The sequence below is a fragment of the Monodon monoceros genome, unplaced genomic scaffold, assembly GCF_005190385.1.
Source record: "Monodon monoceros isolate NGI ecotype Baffin Bay Population unplaced genomic scaffold, NGI_Narwhal_1 Super_Scaffold_18, whole genome shotgun sequence".
Taxonomy (NCBI): domain Eukaryota; kingdom Metazoa; phylum Chordata; class Mammalia; order Artiodactyla; family Monodontidae; genus Monodon; species Monodon monoceros.
Window position 1 is genome coordinate 145,815,059 of NW_021703774.1, and position 21,370 is coordinate 145,836,428.

At 56.4% G+C, this 21,370-nt stretch overlaps 1 protein-coding gene across 2 annotated transcripts; it reads right to left on the reverse strand.

Annotated features, from left to right (window-relative positions):
• Positions 1-1,994: 1,994 nt before the first annotated feature.
• On the reverse strand, positions 1,995-21,339 carry TIE1 (tyrosine kinase with immunoglobulin like and EGF like domains 1). 2 transcript variants are annotated; one of them, XM_029228838.1, is made up of 23 exons: positions 21,051-21,329; positions 17,987-18,304; positions 17,796-17,906; positions 16,176-16,331; positions 15,882-16,013; positions 15,581-15,721; positions 15,233-15,361; positions 14,265-14,410; positions 13,893-14,037; positions 11,654-11,812; positions 11,327-11,464; positions 10,845-11,141; positions 10,023-10,313; positions 9,492-9,682; positions 6,932-7,142; positions 6,660-6,770; positions 6,256-6,446; positions 5,169-5,282; positions 4,989-5,059; positions 3,807-3,847; positions 3,606-3,702; positions 3,423-3,522; positions 1,995-2,481 (listed from the first exon to the last, which is right to left on the reverse strand). In XM_029228838.1, exons 1-23 carry the CDS (start codon positions 21,106-21,108, stop codon positions 2,410-2,412), a joined length of 3,420 nt encoding a protein of 1,139 aa, XP_029084671.1. In that variant the 5' UTR covers positions 21,109-21,329; the 3' UTR covers positions 1,995-2,409. The 2 variants fall into 2 exon arrangements, 1 of the variants encoding a protein (XP_029084671.1); XR_003794468.1 differs by lacking the exon at positions 1,995-2,481 and having other exon boundaries at positions 5,169-5,271; positions 21,051-21,339.
• Positions 21,340-21,370: the final 31 nt, after the last annotated feature.

Sequence of the window (21,370 nt, forward strand, 5' to 3'; positions counted from 1 at the left end):
TCTGCTCTGTGTATCAGGGTAATACTGGTCTTACAGAATGAATTGGGAGCTATTCCTTCCTCTTCTATTTTTGAAGAGTTTGTGAAAATTTTGTATTTATTCTTTAAATGTTTGGTGGAATTCACCAGCAAAGCCATCTGGGCATGGGCTTTTCTTTGTAGGTCGTTTTTTGATTACTAATTTAATCTTTTTACTTGTCATAAGTCTATTTAGATTGCCTATTTTTTCTTGAGTCAATTTTGGTAGTTCCTGTCTTTCTAGGAATTTGTCCATTTTATTTAAGGTATCTAATTTATAGGCATGTCACTTTGTTCCTCTATAATCCATCTTCCACAGAGTAACCAGTGATCTTTTCAAAAATGCAAATCTGATCATGACACACCCCTGCATCCAGCTCTTCTATGGCTGCCCTTTGCCCTTAGGATAAAGACCCATATCCTTAATATTGCCTATAAGGTTCAGTATGGGCTGGCCCCTGTCACCTCTCTGCGGTCGTTACCCTCATGGAGCTATGTTCTCCCTTTGTTCCAGACACAGGGAATTCTTTGCAGCTCCTGAACATACCACATGTCACAGGTGCTGTTTCCTCTGCCAGGTGTTTTCTTCTGTTAAGCTCCTGCTTCTTCTTCATGGCCCATATTAAAATGTTACCTTCTCTGGAAAAGCCTTCCCGACTGCATCTCCTTTCTGTGTACCCACAGGTCCCGTCTCCCTCTCTTATAGCATATACACCACTGTATTTTATTGTTTGTTTACATACCTGTCACCCCACAGGGGCATCTTTGTTTATATATTGGTCCCTACCAGAGATAACTTTTTAATCCGCACATCCAAGACCTGGAAATATCCCTGCAGTAGATCTGAAATGGAATTTCATTCTAGAGAATCCCATCTCCCCTAGCATGCATAGCCTCCCCTTTACTCCAGTTAATTTCTTCTTCTTAAATTCAGCTCCACTCTCTAACCACTCAAGTCTTTTTGGAATATAGATTCTGATAATCACCTCCTTCCCCAACTTCCTGCATTTGTGTATAATGATATCAGCTGACACTTGCTGAACACTGTGTCCAAGGTCATAGTTGTGAAAAACGTCCCTGTGTAATCTTATTTAGTGCTAACAGCAGTGAGGTAGCTGTTACTAACTTCATTTTTCAGAGGAGAAAACTGAAGCTCAGAGAGGTTAAGTGAGTTGACCAAGGTCACACAGATAGTAAGTGATATAGCAGGGGCTTGGACATGGGTCTGTGTGATTCCAGTATCTGTGCTCTTAACCACAATACCATCCTATCTTTATGTCTTCTTCGATTTTATCTGATTCGCTGAAAAAATGTGAGAAGCAAGACAAGTCTTGTTTCTTAAGGACCAGTGGGAGAGAAATCTGAGGCCAGCAGTGACAAATCAAAAGGATGGGCAAACCTGAAGGCCACACAGCATGGGGTAGTGATTTGGGACTAGCTTTCAGTACAGGGATCACCTCCCCACACACTTAGAGACTCTGAGGAAGGCAAAGGAATCCTACCGTGGCTGGCTGAAGTTGGAAGTGACCTCTGCTTTCTTCCTTTGGGGCCCACAAGCCGGGCAGTGCCAAGCCAGGGAAGGCCGCCTAGAGACATAAGGAAAATGGGAGCTCAAGACAGGCCAGAACCTGTCCGGTGCTGAGGTGTCAGTCTGAGCTGAGGCTGGCCTAGAGCCGATCCTGGGAGGGGACTGTTAGGACAGAGCAAAGAATCCTAGGCTGGCAGCTACCTAGGGAGACACATTGGTGATAGAGGCTGGAAAGCTGGGAAGAGACCAGGGGAGAACTGGACTTCTCATTATGACGGAGATGTGGGGGCAGTGTATGTATAAAATGGGTCTTCAAGAATATCTCCCATCATGGAGAGGCAACCCCCGTAGAGGGCTTGGAATAATGACAGTGTAACCAGGGATAGCATTTCTTTTCCTGGAAAGTCCAGTTTCTCCCTCTTTGGCTTAACTTTTCCCTGGGATTGACCAGCAGTAAATGGTAGACATCGGATGGAGCTTCTCACAGCATTTATTTTTCCTGATTACAAGGCTGGGAGTGGGGTGCAGCTGAACAGGGCATGTTAGTGGTGTGAGTGCTGGCCTGAGTGGAGGGGCTGAAGCAGGGGTTTGAGGGCAGGGAAAAGAAGAGCACAAACGTGGAGCAGCTGAACTAGAACGAAGGACGTGAGGGTAGCCGTCAGTAATTCAGGAGGCACTGGGAGCAACTGCAAAGGATGAGGACCGCCCCCCCGCTAAGCCCACCCCATCCCTGGATCCCCTTTTTTCTTCCTTAAGTTAAAAAACAATTCCTTGAGGCAGCTCAGGCGACAAGGATCAGAAGTCACAGGTTGAAGAGCTGAGGTTGCTCTGGCCAGCAGAGCCACATTCTGGCCAGATGGCAGCTCAGGCCTCCTCAGCTGTAGCGTCGATGCCCGCGTACGTGAAGTTCTCAAACAGTGACATGTTCACGTAGGCCTGGGGAGCAGAGCAAGCTTTAGTGGGGGCCAGGGATGGGGGCGTGCCTGCCCTGGAGGTCCTTGACTTCCATGTGGTTGGGGTATCTGAAGTGACACGGATTTGTTTCGGAGACTCAAGATGACCCCATGGCCAAGGGTGGTCCTCACCAGCCCAGAGCAGCAAGGTCATCAGACCACAGCTGGGGGCTCACGTGAGAGACCCTTGACACAATTGTTCGATAGGAGTTTTTTCATGCCCTTATCCGATGAATTGATTGCTAATGCATTCATCCATTCATTTACTTATTCATCTGTTTATAAGGCTATTTTTGATGATTTACCCATTTTTCTGGTTATTTGATTATTCCTTCACTCTTAAGATAGTTTTATAATTCCTTTAACTACTTAGTCATTAATTAATTCATATGACGAACTCTTCACATTACTCATTTTGATGCATTTCTTCACTTATATTTATGTGATAATTCATTTATTTATATGGTTACTAGATTCAGTTATTTAATTACATGTTTATTTGAATGATTATTGTATCATCCATCCACTAATTCTATTCATTCATTCATTCAGTTACTGGGTCATTCATTCATCCTTCATCCATTTGGTGAGCTGACCATTCACGATTCCACTCTGGCTCTGTGCCAGGTGAGGTGTCCCAGATGAGAGCGGGCTGATGGCCCCAGCAGAGGACAGGCAGGGAGTCTGGGACCTGGGACAACGACTTGCTGCTGAGGCTGATCAGTGGCCTTGGAAGAGTTTAGAAGGGCCTAGTGCCCAACCCAGTGAGAGCTGGAAAGCGGGGCTGCATCCCAGGGCCCGGCCTAGCTGTGGTGCAGCTAGTGGTGGGGACAGGGACACAGAGGCTGCTGCTCTCTGGCTCCTATGAGAGGGCACCCCTGCGAGCTCGGCGAGACCAGCCCCCGTCCCCCCCAGTCTCCTCACCTTCCTGGCTTCCAGCATGCGGCCCAGCTGCAGCGCGATCTGGGCAAAGGGGGGTCGCTCGTACGGACGGTCCCGCCAGCACTGCCGCATCAGCTCGTACCTGCAGGTGGGGGATCGCCGAGGTGAGGGTCAGGGCCTGCTGGGGTGACGGGGTTCCCGGGGCTCAAGGCTGAGGGGACTCACACTTCATCATCACAGTTGCGAGGCTGCTCCATGCGGTAGCCCTGCGGCAGCTTCTCATAGAGCTCGGCACATGTCATGCCGCAGTACGGGGTGCCCCCTGCGGGAGGGGCAATGCTCTCTCAGCCCAGGGCCCAGGAGGGAGGGTGGGGGGGGGTAGGGAGAAGGTGGGGACCCTCTCGGGAACAGGGGTCAGGAACTCACCAAGGCTCACGATCTCCCAGAGGAGGACCCCAAAGGACCAACTGAAACGAGGAGGATGTACTTAGTTACCTTCTAGGCCCCGGGGCCCAGCAGCTTAGTGTCAACCTACCCCTGGTGTGCAGCCCCTCCCAGGCCCTGTGTGTATCTACTTTGCAAGGGTCTGGCCTTGGCCAGCTGTTGTCTCTGCAACTGAAACTCCTTCACACCCTCCCAGGCTTAACGTAATCATAGCTAACATTTTTACTGTGCACTTACCGTAGGCGAGGCACTGATCATTTAATGTGTATGTTAATTCATTTAACCCTCACACCAACCTTATGGTATAGGTACAATTATTATCCCCATTTTACAGATGGAGGCACAGAGGCACTGAGAGCTTAGCTAGCTCACCCAAGGCCACACAGCTAGTAAGTGGCAGAGCTGGGATTCAAACCCTGGCAGTCTCGCTCCAAAGCCCTTGCTCTTAACTGCCTCTTATATCGTAACAACAGCTGTGCAGGTTAGAGGTGGCTGAGGCCAGGGTGGAACTTCTAGTGGGGGAGGGAATCTCAGGGGTCTTGGGGCAGAAGTGGGAAGCAGGTGAGTAGTGATCAGAGGGGTGGTGGATAGTGAGCCGGGCAGGCCAGGCCAAAGGGCTTGGGGCAAGGGGCAGAGCCAGGGCTGGAGCGCTGGGCAGGCCAGGCTCCCTGGAGAGAAGGGCAGGGGTGTGCCAGGGTGGCTGTTTGGAGGAGCGAGCACAGAGAGGGCATCTTGGGGGTCATGCTCTAGTTAGGTCCTCGGGTGGGGATGACCTCCCCTTCAGAGATGAAGGCGAGAACATTCTTTGAGTGGTCTCTCCATTCACCCAGGTGTTATCCACCAGCATCCCCAAGCCTCTCCAAGGCATCCTCCAGTCTCTTAGTCAAATATAGCCCTAAACCACCCCTACTCCAATCCTACTCCTGACACACCTTCCAAGTTGAAACTTCCTTCCAGCTAGCCCCACGCCTTCCCACTAAGATGCCGGGCATGGCCAAGGTATACCTGAGACACATCTGTCACACCTGTGTCACACCTGGAACACACCGTAGGGATGGCCAAGTCATCCCTTGGACTACCTGAGACATCTCTGAGGTGCGTCCAGGTTACACCTACAAGCATCCTCAGGTGACCAAACCCTCCCGCCCCTCCCCCCCCACTCACACATCGCTCTTGGTAGTATAGACACTGTAGTTCAGAGACTCAATGGCCATCCAGCGCACGGGGAGACGCCCCTGGGAGAGAGTGGGTTTGAGGGGTCAGGTGACGAGAAAGGGGCTGTTTAGCAGGTTCTGGGAGGCAGGGCCAGGCCTGGCCCTGAGAGGGGGACCCAGTGAGACTTACCATCGTCTTCTTCACATAAACCTCCTCCCCCCGAGAAAGCCCGAAGTCCGCAATCTTGGAGGCCAGGTTCTCTCCGACTAGCACATTTCGGGCAGCCAGGTCCCTGTGGATGAACTGCAGGCACGGTCAGAAGTCAGGAAAGATGGGGGATGAGTGAGCCCCAGACTCCGGGGCCAGCGAGGCGTCTGGCCCCGTGGCTGCCTTCGTGGGCCCCTCCATGCCTTTAGTAGCCCCTTACTCTTCTGCCCCCGAACCCAGGCCTCATTCTGGATCAGAAACTCCTGCCTGAGAAGAACCACAGTGCTGACTGTCATCCCTTCCTTCTAGTGACCTGGGCCACGGCCAAGTTCAGGCTGTATCCCTCTCCTGGGACGAAGGTGGGCTTTTCCCCAGTGACCACACTGCACCTTCTCCTCTTTGCATGCTCCCTGACCCCGTCTTTCCTGACCTCTCCCCGACCCCCACCCCACTGATGAGCGTGGAAAGGCCCTTCTCTTGCCCAAAGTGACCTCTCCCTTGAGTTCCAGATCCTCCCCACTGGGCCCTCCACCTTCCTCAGAGACCTCTCTCCATCACCCCTCCCTCTATCTTGGCCCCTTCCCCTCTGCTTTCAAAGATACTCAAAACTTTAATAACTTCAAAATGCCTCCCCTCAGTCTCAACTGTCCCCTCTCTCCTTTTATTGAAGCGGGGTGTCCTCGAACTTGGGCTCGGGCCTCCCCTGTCTGTTCTACCCTCCAGCCTCTCCTGGTGAGTCTCGCCCACTCCCTGGCCACCAGTGTCACCAACTGTGAAGTGACAGCTCCCAGACTGTCGTCCCTGGCCCAGGCCTCCCTCCTGAGTTTTAGGCTGGCTTCTACAACCGCTAAGCCAACACCTCCACCAGGATGTCCCTCGGATGCTTCAAATGCAACACCTTTTTCAGACCTGCTTCTCGCCCTGTGTTCTCACCCGCTCATCCAGGACAGGATGGGGTCACGTCCCTCTTTATTCCTCAATCCCACATCAATTAGAGCCTGCTGATTTAATCTCCTGAAGTCCGCTCCATGGTCTCCCCTCCCCTCCCCCAACACACACTCACACACACCTGCTTCTCACTCAGGTACTGCATGCCATTGGCAGCATCACTGGCAAAACGCAGCAGCTGCCGGGAGCTGAGGGTGGAGGCCGTTCCGTGTTCTCGGGCAAAAGCTGGGTCAGTTTCCAGGACCCGGCTCTTCCTCAGGAAATCGAGCAGGTTCCCATAGGGGGCGTATTCAATGGCGATATACAAGTAACCTGGGAGGTGAGGAATACAGGGTGGTGGTTTATACTCAGGCAACCTGGGGTGGTAGCAGGCACCCCATGGTACTAGACAGGGAACCTGGTGCACAAAGGAGAACCAATAGTGATGTTTCTGTGTCTCGAAGCTTCCCACAAGCTACAGATACGAAGGTGACGGCAGATAATGGGGGTTTGGAAGAAGGGGTAGATGATGAGTTGGGGGCTCACCTCGGTTCTCACAGGCCCCCAAGAGGTTGATGATGTTGGGGTGATGTCCCAATTTGCACAGAACTTCCAGTTCTCCCGCGAAGTCACGATGGTCATTTTCAGAGGCATACTCTGTGTAAAAAATCCAATATCACTTTTGCCGAAAATAACCCTGGAGAAAGGGTATGGGCTGATGAGGGCTGGTGTCAGTTGCTGGTGGAAGCCAGGTGGGGCCTGGGATTGTGGGACAAAGGAGAGGGTCAGGGCTTGGGCGGGAGTCACTCGCAGCGGACCTTTCAGCATCTTGATGGCTGCATTCATCTTGAGTCCGTCCTTCTTGATCATGGCCCGGATGACCTGGCCGAAGTTCCCTTCCCCAATGAGATCCTCAAAGGTGATGTCCTCCCATTCCAGCACTGGGTAATTCAGGGGCTCGGGTTGTGGTTTTGGCCTCCGGGTCAGTGTCAAGGTGCCCGAGCTGAACTGCAGGATGGTCTCCTCACCCTTCATAGGATGGGACAAGTGGGCAGACAGTCCACACAAGAGACAGGGGCAGCAAGATGCACAGATAGGCAGACAAAGAGTGGTTAGACAAATGGACAGAGACTCAGACAGAGGGCACCCTGGTGGCCAGCCAAGCACAGTCAGACACAGGACACATACCGAGACAGAATCATATGAGATGGAGCCACAGGTGGGCTGTTGAGTGGACAGATGTCCAAGGAGAGAAATGCAGAGGCCGCCACCTGGGGATCAGGTGTGTGGGGCTCTGGAGGAACAAGGAGTGGGTAAAATTGCTAGAAGCCACGGCGTGAGTCGATGGAAGGATGATACTCCTAACATTTAAAACTGAAAGGAATTGGAATGAACTGTGACGGGGAGTAATGAGCTTCCCCTTGTTGTGCTGATCCCACAACCCGTGTTTTTTTGTTTTTTTTTTTGTCACCTAGGACGCTCTGGAGGGGATTCCAGGCCTGGGCAGTGGGCTAGGGTACATTTACTGTGCACCTACTCCATGCTAAGCCCTGAGCTGCTGGGAGCCAGTGGATGGGTTTTCTTCTCCACAGCAGTCGAAGCAGAGATTACCCCTGTCCACCCACTTGGTGGCCACCCATAGCTCTCAAATCACCCCAGGACCTGAGGATAGAAAGAGCATAAAAAAGAGGAACATCCACTCCCCACAACCAAGTAGGAGCTGGGCCACCTGCGCAGGGCTGATAGGAAGAGGAAACCGCTAAACAGGACCACGGGCGCTGCCAATATGAGAGCCAAAAGAAGGGTTAAGACAGACCTGGTGGTGGGTGCGGTCCCTACGTGAGCTGCAGCCCAGCGTGAGGGGCGAGGGCTGAGGACACAGGTCACATGGATTCACACAAAACATGGACAGCTGAAGGCACACACCAGCATGCACACGCATGTTCTAGTGGTGGCCCGTATGCAGGGCATCCATGAGAACTACACGTGGACATGTGCTCAAGCAGGAGCACAAGCAGAGGGACACACGTATCAGGGACATAGGCACATACAGATGGGGGTACTCACAGGGACGCACACGTGCACTCACGCCCGGCACACGCGCTCATGTATACACGCACGCATACGCGCACGCAGGTGCATGTAGCAGGGGTACATCTTGATATATGTCAGGGTGCTATACCCAGTTAAGGCTGCTTTCCTACTCCTTCCCTCCACATTTGTACCCGTGACCCTCTCCTGCCACAGCCAGGGCCGCTTTCTGCACACACTGACCTCAGAAGGAGGCCAATGCAGCCTGGAACAAAGAGGCCGATTGAATCTCTGAAGGGAGTTTTCTAAAGGCATGGCAGAGACAATAGCCTCGGACACTAGGCTTTGTATCACAAGGATCAGCCCTTGAGAGAGAAGTTTTTTGTTTTTGTTTTTTGAAATGCCAAAGCTTGGCTGTAAATATCAAGAGCCCAGGCACAGAGGACCAAGGTCAGAGTTCAGATCATAAGTGACAACAGTGGGGAAGATCCCAGAGGACAGAGAGGTGGGAGGAGGTGACAAGATGAGGTGATGCCTGGTCCCTGAAGAGAAGCCAGCACCCCACCCCCACCCCCAGCCCCTCTGTGTGGGCCTGCTGGCTGGAGGGGCATAGACAGGACAGAAAACTCAGCCAGGTTTACAGGGAAGCCAAGAGAGGAGGCCTGTGCTTCCTGTCTCCAGGAGTGACAGGTGAGGCTGCAGGCCCAGCTCAACAGCTGTAGGAGGGCCTGCAGCAATGGGTCTGAGGGCCACAGAATACGCTGCCTTCTGCAGGGCACAGGGAAGCCCCTTGGAGTTCTTACGTCTCCCCAAGGAGGCCCTGGGATTTGCAAGGATGGAGGTTGGGATGAGTGCCCTGCCGGCAGGAAGGAGGCTACGGAAGGGCTGAGGACATGAGTCACAGATGCGTGCAGGTGCAGGGTGGTTCCCAAATGCGGGACGGCCTGCCCAGACAGAGGCCGGCACGGAGCCCAGGCGTTGCCTACATTATCACCAGGCTTCCCAGGCTTCCATCACCCCTCGTGAGAAGGGGGAGAATCCTTAATTGACCGTGGTGCAACAGGGACATAACCGAGTGATTCTGAACTGGGGATATTAAACATGTCACCACGAATATAAATGGGCTGTGAGTTGAGTTCACTTCTAGAGAAATAGAGAAAATTATTGATAAGTATCGTACCCTTGCACGTTGTTGAGTGTAGTCTTATACCTATGGCACAAACACCATGTGTGCGCGCACACACACACACACACACTCGCAGTGTACAAATACTCGTGTGTATAGGTAGGAACATATATACACAAGGTCTGCACACATGTGCCCTGAGAAGGGTACAGGTGACTGACCGATCCCGACTGGTAGGTGAAGGTGCGTCTGCGATGCAGGCAGCTTCTGCGGATGCACGCCAGGGTTAAGAGAGCAGCCAGGATGGTGAGGCAGGTGGCAGACACAGAGCCCACCACAGCCAGGACCAGCTGTTGATCCAGACCCTCTTCAGCTGCCTGGACCTCTTGGACCGGGCCCTCGCTCTGCAGCCCTGGATCCAATAAGAGGGGCAGATCATAGGGACGCCTGGGTCAGGGAACCCAGAGGCCACCATGGGGTCACACAGAGGGAGAGGTCAGAGATCCCAGTTCCAGGGAGGGAGCAGGTGTATCAGGCCTAGGACCAATGGGTCTGGAATGACATGATTTTTCCAGCACTAGGACAATGGGTCATAGTAAGGGAAGGGTCAGGGTCCCCGGTGCCAGGGCTTGTGTCATTTGTTGGGAGGGGGCCTAGGATGCCCTAGCTCCAAGGCAGGGGATCGCTTGGAAGGAGAGAGCATTGAGACTGACCCTGTGGCCCAGGAGTCCTCTTGGGCCCCACCCTCTCACCGTTGCTTAGGGTGGACTCTTCTACCATGTCGCTCCAGTCACCGGGGCCCTGGACGCTGGCCCGCACACGGAAGAGGTAGCGCGTGCTGGCGTTGAGGCCGCGGACGACAGTGCTCGTCTCCTCGGGCCTGTCCACGTCCATCCACAGCGGGTCTCCTGAGCCCTCAGCCACCTGCACCTCCACAATGTACTTGGATATAGGCCCAGCTGGAGCCTCTGGGCGCTGCCACACCAGCTGGATCTCGGAGTCTGAAAGGGCCTGGGCGTGGAGGTGTCGGGGGGCTGGGGGCCCTGTGGACACGGGGTGAGAAGGCAGGGCTCAGATGGGACCGGGCTGTGTGGCTGTGGGGTCAGACAGATCCACGCTAGCTGTGTCCCCGGCTCCGCGAACCCGGAACGGGAGGCACCCTGCCGACCTCCTCCTTCCTTCCTGGGCTGAATCCCTCTCCCTGCGGCTTCCTTTACCCCTGAGCTTCTGCTGCCCCTGGTTCTCCTTACATGTATGTTCTCCTTACATACATTCTCTTCCTGGTGGCCCAGACCCTCCCAGTGTCATAGGTCCTCCCCATGTCCCTCCACACCCTGTGGTCCCACCAAGTCCCATGTCCTCCTGGTATCCTGTATCCTTCCCTGTGTCATGTCCTCCCCATGCTTGTGTCTGCCTCACATCCCGGGTCCTCCCTATGCCCATGTTTTCACGTGCAATGCTCTCTGCATGTCCATCCAGGCTCCTATAACCTCCCATGTCCTTTTGGGTCTCCTGTGTTCCCTGCGTCCCATGTCCTCCCTCGTCTTGAGCCCATCACCCCCTCCCCAGCGTACCGCTGGGGGGCAGAAGCACACGAGCAGCGGGTGAGGCTGGGCCCAGGAGGGTACAGCGGTAGAGCCGCACGTCCAGCTGGTAGTGGGTGCCAGGTGTGAGTCCGGTCAGGAGGGCGGTGCGGGCCTGGGGGGACGAGACGTTCTCCCGCCGCTCCTGTCCCCGGGCCCCGTCCCACAGGCGCAGCAGGAAACCATCGCCCACCAGTGGCCCCGGCACCGAGGGTAAGGACCAGCTCACTCGCAACCGGTCGGGGCCCTCCACATGCCAGCCCTCCAGCCACGGCTGCAACAATGGCTCTGGGGCCAGAGGTCGGGGGTCAGAACTGTCCGGTGGGTCCCTGGGGCCGGACGGGATAGTGATCCCCAGGGGACAACCTCCAGTGGGAAAGGCAGGGACCCCCAGGGCGGACAAGCCATGACAACCCTGAGTGCATAGGACAATAACCCCTGGGGGCGGAAAGGGATAACTCTTGGCCTCTCACCAGGACAGTCTGTGGTCATGAGGGTGGGAGGCCCCCAGGCCCCCTCCCCCCCTTCCCCTGGCCGGCTCAGCTGCACGCGGACACTGTATCCTGTCTTCGGCCTCAGGTTCATTAACGTCACGTTCTCACTGGGGTCCACTGGGGGCGGGGTGTGCAGCACACACTATTCAGTCCCAACCCCTTCCAGAAGCCACCACTCTCCCTTCAGTCCCTCTCTTCTCCACACACTTCTCCCTCCTTCCATCCCCCCTTTCCCCTCATCACTGCCTGACATCCCATCCTTCCCCAGACACCCCCACCTCCACCCCCTGCTCTCTCCCCGCTCACCCACGATGGTGGACCAGGCCATGGTGCTGTCCTGGGGCCGGTAGTGCAGCCGTACAGAGGCGATGGGCCCGTCCCCGGAGAAGGAGACCAGCGGGGAGACCACGAGCTGACGGCTCTGCTTGGCCAGGAGCCGAGGGGCAGTCAGGGGCACCGGGGGCACTGCCAGGAGACTTGGGGTAAGGCATGGCCCAGACAGCACCCCCAGTCGTTGGAAATAGGAGCAGACTCTGTCTTCTGGGCATCAAAGACAACTCTGGCTTTCGGTTTAGATCGGGGGACCCCCTGGGCTGGGGAGAGACCAAGTTCAACAGATGACCAGAGTGTCCAGGGCCCAGGGAGGACAGCTCAGGGTGCAGGAACTCGGCAATAAGGACATGAGGATGTCCCAAAAGATGTGAAGTGAGGGAGTGGCATGGCTGGACAGGGGTTTGGGGGAGGGCACTCTGCCCATGCAAGGTGGGTGCAGACGGAGGGGCTGAAACCCAAGGCAGTGTCACCCTACTCTCTGCCCCTACCCCCATCATCCATCATTCTCTTAATTAAAAAAAAAAAGGGGTAGCAGGTGATGAAGCACCTGCTCTACCCGGATGCTTCATGCGCATGGTCTCTAATCCTGACAAGGGCCTTCAGGCAGGGTTCATCACCCCTATGTTATGAATGAAGAAACTGAGGCTCAGAGACATGGAACAACTTGCTTAAAGACATGGAGTCAGGGTTTGAACAGGGTCTATCCGACCAGGCCACCTAAAATCAGCCCATCCTACTCCAAAGAGCTTTTGTGCTCCTGCTCAGTTTCCTTACCCCACGGTCACTGCCCTTTCTGCCTTAGCTTTTCTCTCCGGATTATTGCATTAAGGCCTTAACTGGTTCCCTTGCCTCTTTCAAACATTTTCCAGACGGATTTTCTAAGAATGGATGGATGGATGGATCGATGGATGGGGGAGGGTCAAGGAAGGTGCAGGGGTGTGGCTGAGGGGGTGGGAGGGAACAGTGGGGTCAGGCAGGAAGAAGTATGTCAGGAGGAAGCGCTGGTCTGGAGGGAGAGAAAGGTCCAGTTTGGATCCTATGGAGCCCCTGGGCCTGTGGCTCACATGTGAGGTTAGATGTGGCAGTGGCTGGATAGAAAGTGGGCCCTTGAGTCATGCACCAGGTAACTTCCATGCTGACTTCAGAATCAGACCTCCACTACACAGAGGTCCCACCAGTTGGGTCTGGGGCCCAGGAGAGGGGTCCAGGCTGCAGATCATATCTGGGAGTTGCTAGGGAACATTTGAAATCTTAGGAATAGTTGACATTTTAACTAATAATAAGAATAAATACCAACATACGTTGAGCACATACCCTGTGTCGGGCACTGTGCTAAATGCTTAAAAGCATCATCTAATTTAATCTTTACAGCAACCCTATCAAGGGAGCGCTGATATCCTCATTTCACAGGGAGAGGAACAAGCTGTGAGGAGATAAGTAACTTGCTTAGGTGATGGAGCTAGAGTTTGTAGTGAAGATTCAAGGCCAAGCTGTCTGGGCCCAAAGCCTGGGGAGAGCGAGAAGAGAAAGGCTGGAGGTGGGGCACTGGGGTGGGTGACAGAGTAGAGTGGAGAGAGAATGGGAGGCAGAGCGTGACCGTGAGAAAGAGGAAGATGAGCAAGAGATTTGGGCTTATGTCGGGGAGGGCGGCGTCAGGAGCACAGGGAAAGAGAAGCCAAGGCGCCGCAGGGGCTGTGAACGTCTGAGGCTTATGCTGCTGGAGAAGGTGAGGGACACCTGTACCGGCCTGTGCGTGCTCTGCTCTGAGCGATCCTGGGCAATGGCAGCTACCTCCTTACTCACCAGGAAGCACCTTTGGAAATGAAGCAGGTCACCCTCTGAGCTCCATAGCCCCAGGCACCCCCCTGTCCTAGCAATGAGCGCCCTGTGGTGTGACTCGGGGTTGGCGGGTGGGGGGATGCAGCATCCCAGAGGTGGAGTGAAAGGCACTGTGTCTGTGGGGCGGGGTTTGGGGGAGGTAGAGAGGGGAAGCATCACCCTGGGCAAGGCTGCAGGGTGTCCCATTTCTGGGGCATGGGGTGCCCTTTCCAGATGGGACTGAGCTGTGCTCCAGTCTGGACAATGCCCTGCCCAGGCCTCAGGTTGACGACAAGCCCTCTTCTCTGTCTGGTGCTGGGCTGTGACCTTAGATGCCCTTGCCCTTCCTGCTACGATGCCCAGTCTGAGCAGCATCAGCTAGGACATCACTGACCTTTGACGTTGACCCTGAAGCGTCGGCTGTCTTGGCCACCAGACGTGGACACGCGGCACTCCCAGAGCCCACTGTCCCCAAGAGCCAAGCGGGGCACCTCGAACTCGGCTGTGGTCCTATCTGGCTCCACAATGGCCTTGGTGGACTGAGAGAGATGGGGAAGGGACAGACCACAGAGAACGTGTGCCATGTGGCGGATACAAACGTGCTCGTCCAGGCTGATGAGGGGACAGAGCCTGGGTGGTGGTGCTTCAGCAATCAGCCTGACCCCACTTGAGCTGTGGTCAGGCCGGTGGGCAGAGCCCGCAGAAAGCCCCGAGGGGTCAGGGGTCTGGAGGGGCAGGGGCCCTGGGCTGGGGTCACGGGGCTGACCAGGAGGACCGTGCCGTCTGGCTTGCGGAGCTCCACGCTGCCCCGGACTGGGAAGGGGTTCCCCGCGGCGGCACAGTTGATCCGGGGTGTCGTCTCTAAGTTGAACTCCAGTTCTGAAACCATGTCCAGGATCTGGGGGATCCGGTCTGGGGAGAGAGGGGACACGCATCCTGGAGGCCCTGCGAGGGCAGATACGTGACTGCCATAGTGCCCCTCCCCCGGAGTCCTGCATCTTAGCGGAGGTACCGCCAGCAGCTCAGTCACCCGGGCCCGAAAGCCAGCAAAGTCCTGTGCAACTCCTCCAGGGCCCTCACGCCCACCTCTGACTGCCCCTGAGTCTACCTCCTTCACCCTCTGCCTCCTCATACCTTCCCACACGGAGACCAGACCCCTTGCCAGCCTCCCAGCAGGAACGCTGGTTCAGGCCTCCATCATTTCTGGGCCCTGCGACAGGTCTTCCAGGCTCTCCTGCTTCCACTCCCCACCCAGCAGCCAGTGTCCTCTCTCAAACACAAACCCGAGAGCCCCGTGCCTCTTCAACAATTCCCTGCTGGCCTCTCATATTAAGTGCAAATCCTATAGCCTGTCATTCAAAGGCCCCAAGATTTGACCTCCTCTGATCACTCCCGGAGCCTCCCCTCACGCCACTGTCCTGGTACCTGAGCCTGAGTCCTCAATCCCCCGGCCGTTGCCCTGCTCTCTCTCCAGCCATCTTTCTCTTGTCCTTCATATCCCATCTCAGATCGCACCTCTTCCCAGAGGCCCTCCCTGACTCTCTCAGGCTGGTCGGGGCCTCCTCTGGGCTCCCACCCACTCTGGGGTGCTGCCCATCCCTGTATGGATGATGTGGGCTGGCGGTGAGAACTTCCAGACCATGAGCTCCCTGAGGGCAGGGCTTTGAGCCAGGGAGATGCGTCTGGTGAAGGCTGACCCGTTCCGAGGGACCTCAGAGCCCCCCGAGCTCGTACCTGACTTCTCACAGTGCACCCCATGCCACCCGGAGGGGCAGACGCAGCCGCTGAAGCGGTCACAAGTGCCGCCGTTCTGACACTGGCACTGGAGGTGGCAATCAGCCCCAAAATGACCTGGGGCACAGGCTGGGAACAGAGGGGGCGTGGTTAGAGGGGCACAGGTCAGGGGGCAACGAGGGCCGGCTGGGGCCTGGGTAATGACTGGCTGGGTAGAGAGGGCACTGGCCAAGTGAGCGGGGACCGTGGAGGTCTTGGTGTGCAAGTCGGGGCCAGAGTGAAGGGCTGGGGCCGGGCCTGTAGCCGACTGCCTGGGTCAGGGAGCATGGAGGGTGGGTTAGTCCGTACCTTCCTGGCACTGGCTTCCTCTCCAGCCAGATCCACAAGAACAGCCATAGGGGTCCGGGAGGCAGAAGGTGAGGCCTCGGCAGCCTGATGTGCCTGGGCACTGTTCCTGGCAGCTCTGCCCAAAACGGCCCTCTCTGCAGGCTAGAAAGAGGGCATGTGGGTGCAGGGGCCTCTGCTGGGCCCCAGGGTTCAAGACCTACTTGGCATGTTCACCCTCCAAGGTCCATGCCCATGGTTTGAGAGTCTTCCCCCAGCCAGGCATCCTCTCCTGCCCAGGTCCTAGTGCCCCCCTCCTCCTTACCTTGCTCACAGCGGGTCCCAGTGAATCCAGGGGGGCACACACACTCGCCGTCCTGGTCGTGGCAGACACCTCCATGCAGGCAGCCCGGGCATTCCTTGGTACAGTCCTGTCCCCAGTGCCCTGCCTCACAACCTGCAGGAATGTGCTTTCAGCAGCTGACCCTCACCCACTGGACCACTGCTGCTGAGGACTGGGGCAGCCCCGGGGGACCAGGGGATGCAGGGGGTCCACAGGAAGTACCACAGGGCTCCCAGCCTCCCACACCACCCACCACCTCTGCCCTCTGCTCCTGACCCCGCACGATGAGTCGAAAGAAGGCGCTGCCCAGTGGGCTGGCTTCCAGGTACGTGGCACTGTAGATGCCGCTTGACGATGGCTGCACGTTTGGGAGCTGCAGCAAAAACCGCCCTTCCTGGGCCTCATGCCAGTCCAGGGTGTAGAAGTAGGATCCTGGGGGCATAAACGGGTCAGGGGCCTCACCATCACACAAGGGCTGCTGTTCCCTCCCTCTGCCCACCTCGGCCTGAGTCACATCAACTTGCGCCAGGCAGAGTGCGCAGACCTGGGGGAAGGCACCAGCCAGTGTCTGGACCCAAGGCAGAAAGCTGGGAAGCATCCTCTTTTCCATGCTCCACCAGCCACTCAGTAAATCGACAAGTCCGGTTCAATCTCCCCCTCGTCTCCTAAAGCTGCCCACTCCTCTCCACGTGCACTGCCACCACCCTGCTCCCAGCCTCCCACAGCCTTCCAAGCAGTCTCTCTGCCTCCAGTCTCCCCCTTTCCTGTCCGTCCTTCACTCAGCAGCCAGTGAGATTTTTCTCCAATAGATTCCGCAGTAGCTCCCCGGCTTAAGCTCTTCCACGGTTCTCCACTGCCCTCAAGACAACATCCGACTGCTTAGCAAATCATTTGCACCAGTCTGGCCGCCGTGTAGCCCATACCGCTCCACATCCTGCCTGACTCCTAACATTCCTGAATTCCTGAATTGCTTCTATCTCTTCTAGAAACACTGTGGTATCTCACAGCTTCCTGCCTTTGCTCTTATCAATCCTCCTCCTGGAATGTTCTTCCCCTCTTCTTTGTGCAGCTGGTTCCCAGAAGCCTCTCCCTCCAGGACGTGTGGACCCTAATATCAAGGTCCTTGTCCCTGTCCCACCCCTTCTTGCCTCTTTGCTCAGGACGGAACAGAGATTCTAGGGAACGCAGGTCTACCTGACTCTCCACATCTCTCATCAATTCGGGGGACCTGGAGCTCAGGAGGCAAACCCCTTGGGCCAAGGAAAGGGTCCTCCTCCCTCAGGAGGCCAGGCACACATGAGTCAGCCAAAGGGCTGTGGGTGTGAGAGCTGAGGCAGGAATCTGTGGGGCCACACAGGAAAACTGCTTCCTTCTATGGGGTGGCCAGAGGGCCTGATAGGGCCAGGATGGGGGCAGGCCTGGGCTGAGATCCCCAGGCCTGCCCAGGCCCCTGCACGTGTCTTGACAAATCTCTGGAAGAGGCCAAACCTCCCTTGCCTGTTCTGGGACTTTGTTACCCGTTCGCTTCTTCAGCATGGGGACTGCTGCTCCCTGCCAGACGGGCTAATGTGATAGCACCTGCTAACTCTCAGAGGAGAGTCCAACGTGAGGGGTTAACATAGCGCTAATTTGGGGGTGACAGGGAAGGAGGTAGCTGACCACGAGGCTGCTGGTCCTCTGGGCGCAGTAGGAGGACATCTCACAGCTAGAGATGAGTTGGATGCAGGTGCTTCCCATGGACCTGGTGCAGGAGAGAGGGGGCGCCCCGGAGGTTGGCCAGTTGGGGTAACAGGTGCTGTGTCAGGGGCCAAAACTGGGAACACTGAGGGCCATGGAGGTGTTGGGGTGTCAGAGCTATGGGTTTACCTGCCCACCCAGTTCAGATGCCCCTCTCACCGTTGCTCTTCCAGATCACATCTGTCTGCTTCTCCTTGCGCACCCACGCGGAAAGTACTGCCGTGTCGCCCTTATTCACCGTGTGTGTGACCTTGTCCGGGAGCAGGTGGGCTGCGAGGCGGATGGAGGGCGGGGTCAGGGGTCAAGGGCAGCTCCTCCTGCCCCTCCTCCCCGCCGGCGGCCGGACTCACCTCCTGGGCTGTTGTGCACGTAGAGGACGCGCGTGCGCCGCGCCCCCGCGCCGCCCACGCAGGAGAAGACGCCCACCAGGTCCGAGGGCTGCGAGAAGCCGCGCAGCGTCACCTGGCGCGAGCCATTGCGGGTCAGGTGCAGGGGCTGCCAGGGCCGGGGCGTGCGCACAATGCGGTCGTCCTTTTCCAGCAGCAGCGGGGACCCCCAGGCGTCCGAACCCCTGCCCGCCCCCGCCTCCCCGGACACGCAGGTCAGGAAGAAGCGCTGGGGCTCGGTCAGGCGCAGGTCGGCCAGCAGCGTCAGGTCCACCGCAGCGCCTGGACCGGGATACCGGGCTCCGTATCTGGCAGGGCCCCGCCCTCACCCCTGCCCCGCCCTCCCCCTCTTGCCCCTCTCCTCCCAGCCTCTCCCCTCTCCTCCCCTCCCCTCCCCCCCCCTCTCCCCGCCCGCCCACCAGGCACTGAACTTTATCAGGCACGTCCACCCCCGTCCCTTCCTGTCCCAGTCCCCTTCCCGGTGCACTGGCCCCTTTCCTTCAAGTCTCTTCATCCTAAAAGAACAAAAACAAAAACAAAGCCCCTTCTCTGGCTTCCCCATCCCCTCCCTTCTCCTGCCAGATGGCTTCCCTTTACAGCCCAGCCTTCGGAAAGAAAAAATGATCTATGCGCCCCGTCTCCATTTCCTCTATTCCCGGCAGTCCCCTTTCCTGACCTGTCTCTACAGCTGCTTTGCAAAGGGGAGACGCTCTCCCTGCCCTCCCCCGCCCCTCCCCACCCAACCCCGCCGAGAGATCAGAAGTGTCTTGGAGGGACCCCTCCCCATCACTCCAGAAATCTGGATCTGTTTGTTGTGCTGGGATTGAAGGTGGGAGAGGCTGGGTTCTGCAGCCAGGTGGTTATGGGGCAGAAAGGAAGAGAGCTCAGGGCCCAGCAAAAGGCCAGAAGCAGGGAGGGCAGACCCTAGGGCAGAGTTGGGGCTGAAACACACAGACACCAGGTGGGCCTTGGTCTTTGCCTTCCAAAGGGCTGTGGGCCCCATGAGGAGACAGACATGGACCTACCCGTCAAATGCAGGGCACTGTGTGGGGAGCGCAGAGAAGGGATGCAGAGGGGAGGGCAGAGGGGAGGGGAGAGCACAGAGAAGGGATGTGGGGGAGGCAGAGGGTGAACAGGTGCCTCCCGGGAGATACAGCTTGAGGGTCTTAAAGCTGAGCAGGGTACGGTGAGGGTTCAGAATGAGGACAGGGAGAGGTCAGTGGTAGGAAGGGCATGCTAGGCAGAGGGCACAGCCTGAGTAAAGGTGTGGAATGAAAGGCTGGGGCACACAGTGTGAGGCAGGAACCAGGAGGGACCAAGGAGAGCTGGAGTCCAGGCCTGGCTGAGCCCTGCCAGCCTCCTCAGCCCCGGGGCCCAAACCTTCCCGAGCCCCTCCTACTCTGTCCCTGCCTGTTCACTGCCAAGTGGTTAGTTGGTTTAAGTGCTACTTCACTTATCAATGTGAGTAATGAAGTACATGAGTAAATGTACTTCATGAGTAAACGAAGCTGTCTATCTTGTGCCGAGCACCTGTTTTCCTTTGGGTCCTCACACCCTCCAGAAGTTGATGTCTTTCCATCCACAGAGGAGGGTCATGATAATTATTCTCGACGCTTCCTCTAGCAAGCTCACCCCCTCCCTGGGTTTTCACTATCACTTCTGAGTCAATAACCCCTGGATGGCCTCTCAGCTCGGGCCTGCTTTCCATCAGCTCTTCCCAAACCTGCTCCTCTCTGGGCCCCCTGCCTCAGCAGACGGCAAAACCCGCCTGAGATACAAGCTTTGGAGTCATCTCATACTCCTGCTGTCATAGTAATTAATGTTTATTGGAGGTCAGTGATATGCCAGGTACTTTACTTATGTTCTCTCATTTTATCATCCCAACTCTCCTGGGAGGTGGGTGTTATCACCCCAATTTTATAGCTGGCAAGTTAAGGCTCAGAGAAATAACTTGCACGAGGTCATACGATGAGTAACTGGCAGACCCTGGTTGTCTGACTCTAAAAGTCTACACCTCAGAGCACTACTCTGGTTGCCCCAATCAGTCACAAAATTCTATTTCCTCAAAGCCTCTTGGCTTCATCCCCATTCCCAAGCCCACCCTTGTTAACCTTCATCCTTACTCCCCTGGACCATCCTGACAGCCACACTCCTCCTTCCTCAACTCATCCTCCAAAGTGATCCCTCTAAGACCTTGTGACTCTCTGGTCTACAACCTGCCATGGCTCCCTATTGCCCTCAGGACGCAGTGCTCGCTCTTGAGCCCTCTGCTGCTCACACTGCCCCTCCTGCTGCGTCCCCTCCAGGAACCCTCTCTCCTATGCACTTCCCCGCCTCTGAGACTTGCATCTATTGTTCGGGCTGCCTGGAATGAAGACCACCCCTCTTAGTGCAGTATTTCCAAATCCCTTTTCATCTCCTACCCTGAAGCAGAGTAAGCTGACTCCTCCGTGCTCCTCTGTGTCTATCTGTTCAGCGCTCACCTGGTGTCCCGTGTCCCCCACTAGACCATGAACCACTCTAGGCGGCCTTTGCGTTCTAATCCTCTTTGGGCACCACACTGAAGGAATCGGCTACCGCTTATTCAGAAGCTCTTACCAAGTGCTCTGTGTCAATTACCTCCTTTAAACCCAGTAACAGCCATAGGAGGTCCGCACCATTTAATCTGTTGTACAGATCTAGCGACTAATGGCCTGTCACTTAGCACAGCTCCTGGAATATTGTTGGTGCTTGATAAATGCTTGATAAATGAATAATTGCGTGAGTCCCACACACTGACCATATGAGTACCCACTGAAAGCTTCACGGGCCCAGAGGCCCTGCTGCTCCCCACTGATGTGCACAGCCAACACAGTCAGTGGCTGCTCCCCTCCCCCAATCCCTAGTGCCTGCCTGGGTTTCCCAGGCCCTGATCCCACTTTCTAGCGGATCAGCGTGCAGAGGAAAGCGATGGCAGTGATGATAGGGTTTTCTCGGGGGGAGTCAGGGCTTTGGGGGTTGGGTGGGGGGAGGTTCAGGGCAGACTTACCAACATGAGAAGCCAGGAAGACGATGGGGAGCAGCAAAGGGGGCCCCAGCCAGACCATAATCCAGAGGCTGACCAGGCCAGCCGGGACAAGCGGGGCCCACGGTCAGTCACTCTGGGTCCGGCTGCTCAGCCTGTGCTGTCAGTGTGTGTTGGTATTGGGGAGGAAGAGGAAATGAGTTAGCTTGGGTGGGAGGCGGGCCGGGGAGAGGGCTGGGGAGGACTTATCCTGCTTCTGGGCCTCTGGGCCCCCCTAGTCTGGCCCCTGCAAGGCTGGGGATGGGTGTGGCCTGGAAGGTCCTGGACTGGGGTCACTTGAGGTG